This window comes from Fundulus heteroclitus, unplaced genomic scaffold, assembly GCF_011125445.2.
Source record: "Fundulus heteroclitus isolate FHET01 unplaced genomic scaffold, MU-UCD_Fhet_4.1 scaffold_85, whole genome shotgun sequence".
Lineage (NCBI taxonomy): Eukaryota > Metazoa > Chordata > Actinopteri > Cyprinodontiformes > Fundulidae > Fundulus > Fundulus heteroclitus.
In genome coordinates, this window is record NW_023397307.1 from 975,793 (window position 1) to 987,378 (window position 11,586).

The following is an 11,586-nucleotide window of genomic DNA, read 5'->3' on the forward strand; positions in this document are numbered from 1 at the left end:
TTCTTTGATCCGGTTCTGGTTTGGACCCGTTTTGTTGAGTCCAGACACACATGAGACAACAGATATCATCTAATATTGTAAATTTATCATCTGAGAATTATCATATTTTAAATGTTTTATTATGTTCAATCATTCATTTAAAACATCTTTAAGGTAAATAACCTCAAAACAACAAAATCACCACAACTCTAATTAGTATTTCAGTAAAAATTACAATGCAGCTGTACAATATAGTTTTATTTAAAACTTAAAATTTACAGGATGTGTTTAGCAGCAAAATCTGTGATTAAGAGATATAATGTGAATTTATGGTTTTTCATTGAATGAGGCGTTACAGATTTATACCACAATTATGACCTAAATCTAATATTTTTGATGAAAATGAACGTGTTTTCAATAAATAAAGACTTTAAGTATTAAAGTGAGACATTGTTTCTGTCCACTGATAAAACTCTGGGCCCGTTCCTACTCCAAATTACCACGGCCCGTCTCACCCATCTGGTTCGATGATTTGGCAGCAAGAGAGGACACAAATAATCAAAGGCAGAAACAGTTAAAACACATATTTATTACAATTTGGAATTCCAAATGGGAGACAACTTACAAGTTTTATCAACGACACGGATAGCCCAATCTTATCTTATCTTCCATGAATTGTAAGTTGTGTCTGTCCGTTTACCCTGGGAACATGTCTTTCATCACACACACGGCTCCAAAAGGGGGCTGGACTAACCCCCCTTTCTACATTTCTACATTCAGTCTGCCACAGACATGTGCTTTCTGACACTCGGCCGTTAAATGCAATCTATTTAAAGCTTTTTAAAAAGCATTATCTGCTCTACAAGGCTCTCGTAAATTTCCCGTTCAGTCCTGCAGCTGGCACCATTACTGAAGTCTGAATGTAACCATTGTATTCAATAGTTACATATTTTTGTGGTGTCATAACCTCCTAGTTTTCCCAGCTTCACGTGCTGCTTCCTGTCAGACAGGAAGTCTGTGATCCACCTGCAGGTGGAGTCGGGCACATTCAGCTGGGAGAGCTTCTCCTGAAGCAGAGCTGGGATGATTGTGTCGAAGGCAGAGCTGAAATCCACAACCAGGATCCTGGCGTAGGTTCCTGCAGAGTCCAGGTGCTGGAGGATGTAGTGAAGGGCCAAATTGACAGCGTTGTCTGCAGACCTGTTGGCTCTGTAGGCAAACTGTAGGGGGTCCAGGAGGGGGTCGGTGATTTCTTTCAGGTGTGAAAGCACGAGGCGCTCAAAGGACTTCATAACCACAGAGGTCAGAGCGACGGGTCATATACCTCATGCACCTTTTCCTCCTTTTGGCACCTTCTTTTGATCATTGAGCCGATGTGACACGTGAATTTCTCCATTGTGAGATCAATAAAGTCTCTTATCTTATCTTTCCTCCACACATGTGACCACAACATTTCTCCTGTGAGTCAGGCTAACGATGAGCCTAACGACTCTCCATTGTTGGGGCGACCAGTTCCAGGTGAATCTAAGCTCTAAAAAGGCCTCGTCTGCAGGTCTGTAAAGCTTGGAACTCCAGGATGGGAAACAGAACGCCTTCAGCTTCAGAAAAGAAATCCAGTTTTATTTTTTTTTAACCTTTTTTAGATTGATCATGACCAGGATGACTGAGAATCTTCACCACCACACCATATATTTCACATCATACCCATAAACTTAAAATAATCTATAAGGACTTCCTGTTCAGGGTAGAAGTAGACCAGCTATGTCACTAGAAAGACACAATATATCTGCCGTAAAATCAGAAGCTAGCTGAACATTTCAATACCCGTTGTATATTTATCAGTTACAGATTATTTCCACGTTTTGAAAAAGGTCTTCATAATGACATTACACTGAGCTTAATTGGATGCTTTTTCAACAGATTGTGTTTCGATAGTCTGTTTCACTCAAGATAATACAATTTATTTTTATATTAGCAAATAATCAATAGCAAAAGAACATTCTTGAATCATAAACTTTTAAAAGAGAAAATAAATTAAATTAGTTTCTTTTTGTACATACTTACATGATATGAGTTGTTAATGGAAAAATAAACAGAGATAAAGGCTGCGCCTGTGTGAACGTGAGCACAGACATGTATACGTAGACGCCCCGTCGTCGGGTGAGAGGCGTGCCGACAGAGCGGCCATCTTAGGTCAGACCGAGCTGCGCTCAGAGAGAATACACGTGAAAGTGGTACTTTATGTTTTCAGACACTCTGAATCCGGTGAATTCTCACCCGATTTCCAGATGAATCAACTGACTGAAAACGTCACCTCTTTAGGGGCTACATGGGACCAATTGATTGAATTAAATTTTTGTCTTACTTAATAAATAATTTCGATTTTCTATTGAAAGTAAGCAAACTTCCAGAGCTACGTCTCAGGAAGCCCGACTTTTACTCCGCTTATGGGTGCGCAGATAAAAGGACACTAAGAACCAGATCCTGGGGAATTACCTTCCATAAGTAAGATTGTCTGATAGATAATCCTCATGCTTTACAGTTACAATTTTTCCAGCATAAACACAATATGTGCTTATGGGTAGCAGGGATGGAAGCAGAGAAAAGTACATTAAACACCCTGATTTCTAAAAGATCTGACTGAGTATATATATATATATATATATATATATATATATATATATATATATATATATATATATGTATATGTGTGTGTGTGTGTATGTATGTATGTATACAAACAAACAAACAAGATGGTGCTAAATTACTGGACGGACATGATTTATGGGTAAAAATAATAATATACAGTATAATATACAGATTTTGAATGAGCTGCCATCTGCGTCTTCCCACGCCACAACCTCGAAACTCAGCCCTGCGTCAGCCTCTCAATTATGAAACCTGAGAGGTTACTAGTGTACTATTCCCACCTAAATAGGCTATTTTATTTATTTATTTGGTATATTTATTTTGGTCATTTTACTGGTCACTTGAGTTCATTCTTTGTCATTATTTAATAACATAACTCAGGTCTCTTAAGTTAGTTTTCTTTAAAAAAAATTCTGGACACCTCTTCAGCTGAGATGGCGTGGGACAGGGGCAAAAACTGGGGGTGGATGCTTTCTGCATTCATCTGTCTGAACATCCTGATCCTGGGTTGCGCCTTTGTCAGCGCGGGCACTTCAGAGATTGTCAAAATCAGCAGCCTGGACCTGCAGAGTTTCCTCATCTTCCTCTTTCTGCTCACCTCGATCTGGATGGTCTATTTCACCTACAATTCCAGGGCAGGAAATGTTTCTGTCTTCAAGGATAGACATGCGGGACCCATTTGGCTCAGAGGTAAAGTACAATTTTAACAATTAAACAACTAATGTAAGGAGTATTATTTGGACAAATAGATAATTGTCTGCTTCTCTAAATGTTGGTTGTCCTTCAGGTGGACTTCTGCTCTTTGGAATCCTCAGTATCATCATGGACATCTTTAAGATAGTCAGCTATGTGGGGTACCTCCACTGTGATTCAGCCATTAAAGTTGCATTCCCTGTGGTGCAAGTTGTCTTTGTTCTCGTACAGGTAGAAATCAAATATTGTTTAATGTTCTTCAGTCCTGATGTTTGAAAAATATTGATATTTTGCATATTGCACTTGTAGACATACTTTTTCTGGATCCATTCAAGGGACTGTGTGCAGGTCCAAAAGAACCTTTCACGGTAAGCTTTTAAGGTGTATGCATATTATCTGCCAACTTTCTGTCCCCAAACACATGGGTAGCCTAAGAGAAATAAAAGTTCAAGTTGTGTCTTCTAAACCAACATTTACAAATCGGGTCCAGAGGAATATAGGAAATGGCCTAAAAATTGGATCTCAGGTCTCATTGTGGCCAAATGTCAGTTGAATTAATATTGTATGTGGGAAATCAACACAACTTGGGAGATAAGGTGAATTTAGCACCGATGTGGTGATAAAAAATACACATTGAGGACACAAGTAAGGCCTCTATGGCGTGCCCATGTGGTTTTGCCAATGCTGGTTTATGTGCCACACCCAAATGGGCCTTTACAAGAAGCTCATCCTAGTCCAGTAGCCCACATAATAACCTTTTGTTTAACAGCTATTTTTGCGAGACAGATTCTTTGTCTTTGTTTTGTAATAATTAAAAATGGGCTGATCAAGTTATATCTGGGTGATTTTGATTGATTGTGAAGTCGTTGCTTATTTGTCTGAGGATTATAACATAAAAAAAAGAAAACTGCTTTAGGTGCCCTAATAGAAGCAGTGGGTTTCAAACAGTATATGAAAGGAGTACATTAAATACCTCATTTATGCATAAATCAACTATTTAAACATCATAGTATTTTTTAGAAAATACTAAATAAGGTACATTAAAATGCTCACTGTTTGGTGTTACATTAATTTAATATTGAATGATTCAGGTTTTTCTGGATGTGGCCTACAGATTGCCAGTCAATCTCAGTCAAAGGAAAACTTGGCAGATGGGTTGGTGCCACTCAGCTTGATCATTGTTAATCTTTCCCCTTTTTTCATATTTTAGCTGCGGACTGATGCTCACCCTCTCCACAAACCTTGTTTTATGGATGACTGAAGTTACAGAGGAGTCCCTTCACCAAACAATTTCTCCTGAGTTCTCAACCGACCACGCTAAGCTCTCACGACGGCAACAGTACATCAAGAGCGGTAGGCTCAGCAAATGAAAGCTGATTGTTGCAGTCAATATGCAGAAACAATGGAACACTTTTATATCGTGTTATATGATTTGTGGTCTTACAGCCAGTTATGGAGATGACCAGTGTACGTGCAGCCACACTTCCTGTGACATCTTCAAGGATGCCTATTACTACCTGTACCCCTTCAACATCGAGTACAGCCTCTTTGCCTCCACCATGGCGTTCGTCATGTGGAAGAATGTGGGCCGAGCGGCGCCCGAAAGCAACCACCACCACCACCACGCCAGATTCAGCCTCAAGGATGTGGTCATTGGCCTCGTTTTGGGCATCCTCCTCATGGCAGCAGGCATCGCGACCTTCGTTGTGTATGAAATCGATATGAAAACGAATTTCTCTGACAAAGAAAGCCATGACACAGCATTGATGATGCACTTTGTCATGAACATAGTCATTGCGACCACGATGTGTGTCTGCACCATCGTCGGAAGCGCTATCTTCATGGTGGACCACAGGGAGCACATCTCGGAGAAGAACCCCACCCAGAGTCTGGACGTGGGGCTGCTGGTGGGTGCCTCACTGGGGAAATTCATTGTTAGTTATTTCTCCATTATTGCCATGGTTGCAACTGGGGCCAAGGGCCACCTGAACAGGCTCAACTTGAGTTGGGGCATACTGATGGTACTCCAGCTCGGCCTACAGAACTTTTTCATAATTGTGGGCCTGCACCGGGAGCCCTTTCATGAGGCTGAACCTGACACAGTGGTTGCAAATCCATATGCGGCGGAGTCCAGCAAAGATGGAAGCGGATTACAAGTTAGAGACTTAGACCAAAAACCCAACCCTGACACTGAAGCACGTGGCAACAGTAGAGCAGAGGAAGACAGACACAAACAGCTGTGGAAGAGGCGAGTGTTGAGAGAGGTCTGCGCGTTCCTGCTACTGGGTAACGTCATAGTAAGTATCTTTCTCCCGTTCTCTCTCACATTCACAGCAGCCAACTTCCCGGACGCTAAGCCTCTTCTTTTTGTATTTCACAGCTGTGGATAATGCCAGCCTTTGGTGCTCGTCCCCAGTTTGATCACGACACTGAAACACAGTTCTACCAGTTCAGCATGTGGGCTGCTGTTGTGAATGTGGGCCTTCCTTTTGGCATCTTTTACCGAATGCACTCCGTTGCCAGTTTATTTGAAGTCTACCAGAAGTTGTAAATAAGCACATGGAAAAGAGGGTACAGAAAGTTGTAAACTGGCATTTTTAACTGTTTTGTGGAGCATTTTTTGATTTGTATTTTTTTGTCAAGGAGAAACTGAATAACTTGTTTTATTTTTTTCTATTTTTTATTTAGTAGTATGTTTATGCAACAATGTAAATATATTAAAACTTTATTTTTGCAATTTAAATGTCTTGTAAAGCTTATCTTGTGCAATCCAGTTTACACAGTAATATCTGTTTGCAAGCAATAAAAAAGAGGAATCTAAGTCCAAGCCAATGTTATTATTATTATTATTAAATATTATTATTATTAGTTCTAAAAATAATAAATAAATGTATATACATAATTGACCCAGATTTAATAACGTGAATTTTAGTTTTGAAAAATTATCCAGTTGGTCCCACAATAATATAACTAGGCATTATATCAAAACTAAAGTCATAGAATAGAAAATATCTCATTCATCTTAAATCTTATGCCTTCTCAAGGAACAAACGGGTATGTGCTTAACGGAGCCCCCTGGTGGTACAAAAGTGTCACTATAATACCCAAAGAGCAAGCTTGAAAAACTGGGCTCACAAAACCTTTACGTTCATAATCTATAAAAGAACAATGGAAAGTGTTGCCAGCAATGGCGGATTTAAGAAAAAAATATAAACCTATAGAAAAAAATAAAGAATGACATTGTTAGGACTCAGCAGGCAACGCCACTCAGGCTTCAGCCGGCTCTGACCCCTTTGAGTAAGGAATAACCGCAGCGCTGTGTGGGCGTCCCTACTGCACGTCATTACCGGGTGTGACGTCATCCTCCCATTGTTTTGTTTTATTCTTATTTCCATTATTTTTTATTAAACAAAGCATACATTGCAAAATCTTGCAGAGGTACACAACAACTGCAAAACTGCAATAACGGAGGAAAGAACACAATAATAACGGATTACGGTAGGGTGACCACGCGTCTGGCGTAAGGCAGACAGTCTGAGTTTTGAATGCCCCACACACATATTTGTCTTTCGTTTTGAGGCACTAGGCTTGGGAGCAGATTTTTTTTCCCCAAAGGGTATAACTGCAGAGACAACCAGCAACAATCACGCCCCTATTGGAACGCCCACACACGCCCCTCTGGGAGGTCCGACAGTGTGGGCGTGTTGCTTAAGCAAATGCTTATTGGTTTGTTTATTTACCAACTTCAATCCTAATTTTTTTTCCTTCCATTTTCTTCATTGTCACTGGATTTGCCTTCTGCCGTTTTTCTGCTGATTCCCCTGAACACCTTTTTTACTTGTCCTATCGCAAGTACATTCTGGAGAGACATCAAAGAAGGGTTATGTTGAAAATAACTAAATATTCTACAGTTTTCAATCACCCATCATGTGTACTATGTTGATGGTGTTGATAATGAAACGTCTGATGTGGTAAATATTGTTTTCTTGATAGATAAGTATTACATACACTGCTGTTCACTGAAAAAAATATATGCACATTTCCATCTACTTAAGCATAGTTACTTTAGCACAATTGCTTCATGTTAGCAGGGTAGGACCTGAAACAATTGAGTCAATGTGACTAAATATGCCTAAGTAGTTGCAAATGATGCATGAAATCTTTAAGTGGAAAGACTCTCCTGCGTGCTTCCCTGTCTCCCGCACTCCCTTTTGCCTTCTACGTCATAACACTGCCCATGCTCCACCCTGTACAGCCCATAGCCTAAACAAACATCTTAACCATTCTCCTGACTGACGAGTGTGTTCTGCACGTTGGCCAAACACGAAAACACCATGACAGACATAACAATATTATTCTACCTGTATCAATTTCATCACATTTATTATAACAGTTGTGACATAACTGTTCCACAAAGTTACTTTTAATTATAAAATGACTTATATGGATCATGCCAACACTTTTTTTCATAAACCGATGTTACGTTAGTGGCTTATTTTCAAAGGCAACACATGGCTGAAACTATAGTACACATTTAGATTTAACTCAGGCAAACTGACGGCCACCCTCTCTCTGGGTCCTTCCACGCCACCAGGTAAAATCCTGCGTCAGAAATGCATCAACTGGTGATTTTCTTTTAATAGTTATATTTTTTTGTCGCATTTAGGAGCGTATTGCATATTTCAGTCACATTTTCGTTAATATCTAAAATAGACAAAAATGCGTGCTTAGAGTCGGCAGCAAGATTCTTGTTAATCTTTCTGGTGGATTTTGTTGTGCGTTCTATTTTCCAGGACTCTCAAGAGTCTCCTTTTTTTGGTGAGGAGGACGAAACCTTTAGGCTAAAATGATCTAACATTAGGTGAAATTGTTTGTATGTGTACTTGCTGCTCAGTGAGGAAAAATTTAGCATTTTAATTGTAACGTGAGGACATTGATGTAACCCTTCTTTTTGGTCCCCGCATTTTTTGGGCTAGAGTTAGGAGTTAGGATTAAGGTGTCAGTTAGGTTTAGGTTAGGATTAGGTTTATACTGGAAAAGGTTAGGTTTAGGGTTAAGGTCAGAGTAAACTCATAGATAGGATTGAAAAGGAAAGGAAGTCAAGGCACGGTCCTCTGTATTTAAACCAAGGATGTGTGTGTGTGTTTACACCCTATCATTACATTATCATTACCAAGCGGATCTTTGAAACAAAAAATGATCCACCTCTTCATCCGGACATGCACCATCTTTGTTTATTTACTATGTGAATTTCTCAGTGTTGGCTTTATTGTCTGCATGGTCACCATCATCCTCTTGCTGTTGTGCGACTTCTGGACTGTGAAGGTTAGTAAAATAATACTTAGTAATAGGGTTTGTGGTTATTTTTATTTGTTTATTAAACAAACCTACATGGAATTAATAGTAACAAACACATTAACTAAACCAGGTGTGGAATTTTCATAGAAAAAATTTCAAAGAGGTATGAGAAATAGCGTTCTTATATTTACTTGGAATATGGTCCAACCCATTCTGACCCTCTTTGTTTTTCTTCTCCTAAAAAGGCAACGAAGGAAACAGAAAACCTGAAACTGAACAGGAAACCTTCAGACAAAAACAGTTTCAGAATCGAAGGGATCCATTATATTCGCTTGATAAGGTAGAGGGTCTTCTTTCTGTTCCTTCACATGTGGTGGTTCTGAGGAAATTCAGTGTCAGATTATAATGAGGATAAAAATGAAAGCTTAAGCGTTTTTTTGTAAAAACATTTGGTAGCTTGAGGACGTGTAAATGTAAAACTGTATAAATATAAAAATGTTTTTTGACCAAACTGTATGTTTCTTTGTGAAAGTTTATTATAGTTTGCTATATGATCAAATTATGATATGTTTCTAACTATAAAAATAAAATAATTATCTACAAATAGCATTTTTGAGAATGTTTGTTTTGTTTTTGGGTTTGTCCAAAATATGTGTCAAATTTGTACAGGCACCCTGTTATTTCAGAATATTTCAGCTAGGGGCTCTTTTAGTAATAACATTGGATAAATCTAATTTAGTAGGAGGGGGAAGGGGACACTCCAGGTAAAAATTTGTCCACAAGGTGGCAACAAACATCATGGTTAAAGTATTAACCGTGTTAGAATTATTTGTCAAACAAATGCACTTTAATATACCTAGCTTGATTATTATTGATTATTATAATTGATTATTATTTATTGCATTTCCCTATTGCACCCCCTTAGTAATGAGGACTGTTCATTACTAAGGGGGTGAAGCTGTTTCAGTTCAATTTGCATGTTATCTAAGTCATTACAAGGTCTTTGTTGGACAGTAGTATAAAGCTTGTAACTCCACACTACTCCAGACTTTTTCAGTTGAGAAAGCTTCCAGGATAGGAAGCGAAACATTTTCAAACTTTGGACAAAAGTCCAGTTGTTTTGTTTTTAACTTTTTTGGAATGACCATTTTCACCAGCATCTAGTTGCTTCAGACCACTTCACATTCTTTCTCAGTACCAGAGACCAATCTATATGCTCCCTTGACCAAAATTATTTGCATTTGTGTCACATTCCTTTCATGATGATGAAGGGTCCCCACAATCCCTTCAGTTTCAGTAATGTCTTGGACAGCTCCTGACCCAGGTCGATCCATCCATTCATTATCTATACAAGCTTATCCCTCATAGGATCGCATGGAGTGCTGGTGTCTATCTGCAGCTATCAATGGGCGAGAGGTGGGGTACACCCTTTCCGGGGTGTACTCCGCCTCTCGCCAGTCTATTGCAGGGCAACATAGAGACACACAGGACAAAGAGCCATCCACGCACTAAGGAGAACTTTGAGAGACCAATTAATGACGCTGATGTCACCTTTGGCTTCTGCAGAGATCAAAGTTACAGATAGAGTTGGTCACTCCATGGGACAAAATCGCTGAGAAAAAACTAAATCCCTGAATGGTTTAGCACCTAAATACATCACAGACTTGTTATCAGGGCATCAACCCTCCAGACCACTAAGGTCTTCTGGCTCCAGCCTGCTCTGCAGAACCAGAACCAGAACCAGACATGGAGAAGCAGCATTTAGTTCCTATGCTCCACTGATCTGGAACAAACTCCCAGAAAACTGTAAAAGTGCTGAAAGCCTGAGTTCCTTTAAATCAAGATTAAAAACACATTTGTTTAGAATTTCCTTTGACTGTTCTAGTTAAACTGTTTTACTGAAACATCACTAGTTCAAGTTTGTAGTCGAACTGATTTTAATATTTGCTTTTAGTTTCTATTATGCCATGTTTTATTTTGTTTAAAGTTTTTCTACATTTTATTCCAACTTATTTTTAATCTGTTTTAGTCTTTGTACTAAAATGCTCTACAAATAACTTTGCCTTGCCTAGTGACCAGTTGACAAGACATTTTTATTTGTAGCACATTTTTAGTAACAAGACAATTCAAACTCTGAGTGCTGTAAAAGAACAGAACAAATAAATACATACTGCCCACCCCCACCAGAAATGAAGAAATATAAATGAACACCAAAAAAAGAAAAAACATTTTAGTTAGCCGATGGACGCTGAGTGCTGCATGGTCACCTTTTCTGCTCTCTGGGGTTGGAGAGCTGCCTTTCAGCACCTGGAGGCGGGTGTAGCCTCTTTCCCCTGCAGGGTATGGCAGAATGTAAAGCTCAGAGTCTAAAGCGGTATATAGGCCAGTCATCATCATTGGTTAGGAAATATTTTAACCTTGAAAATGTGTTTCCTCCTAATTCTCCCTCATCCAAGGTCTTCCAACAGTACCAATGCATCCTCAGCATTACGCATGAGTGTGTTTGACCATTTACAGAAATTAATTGCTGCACACCTTTTCACAATAATCTTGTAATCTATGGAAAACGTCACCCTGGTAATAATCGGGGAAATTGATGGTAGAAAACCCTGATAAAATGTTAAGATTTAAGTTGGCTTATGGGCATTTTTATTTTATTTATTTAAAGGTCCTTTTTGTGGTTTTAAAGGCTAACGATGAAGTTGATCTATGATTAAAATCTGATATGGAGTGAAATTGAACGTCTGAGAGGAATCATGACGCAGTTTGGCTGCAACTCACCACTTTACCATCTGTGTCGCCAATTTCCTCCGTTTTCAAAATGAGCGTCAGCCTGGGTCAGAGCTGCTGTGAGGACCGAACATTTTCCCCACAAGTTATTTTTTATTCTAGATCTGAATTTTGCGTGGAAATGGTGATTCACACGTTTCAGGCCCATTTTGTGCGTACACAAGCTTTTTAAAGGCG

The 11,586-nt window shown here is 39.1% G+C and overlaps 1 protein-coding gene across 1 annotated transcript; it reads left to right on the top strand.

Annotated features, from left to right (window-relative positions):
- Nucleotides 1-2,426: 2,426 nt before the first annotated feature.
- On the top strand, nucleotides 2,427-6,115 carry LOC118562275 (proton channel OTOP2-like). The gene is made up of 7 exons (XM_036134545.1): nucleotides 2,427-2,430; nucleotides 3,058-3,318; nucleotides 3,416-3,552; nucleotides 3,631-3,689; nucleotides 4,532-4,674; nucleotides 4,768-5,618; nucleotides 5,702-6,115. Exons 1-7 carry the CDS (start codon nucleotides 2,427-2,429, stop codon nucleotides 5,870-5,872), a joined length of 1,626 nt encoding a protein of 541 aa, XP_035990438.1. The 3' UTR covers nucleotides 5,873-6,115.
- Nucleotides 6,116-11,586: the final 5,471 nt, after the last annotated feature.

What these genes read in the sequence shown, in the direction of transcription:
- LOC118562275 (XM_036134545.1), top strand. An exon ending in GGGACCCATTTGGCTCAGAG is followed by an intron (nt 3,319 to 3,415) that starts GTAAAGTACAAT and finishes GTTGTCCTTCAG; the next exon opens with GTGGACTTCTGCTCTTTGGA. An exon ending in TGCTACTGGGTAACGTCATA is followed by an intron (nt 5,619 to 5,701) that starts GTAAGTATCTTT and finishes TGTATTTCACAG; the next exon opens with CTGTGGATAATGCCAGCCTT.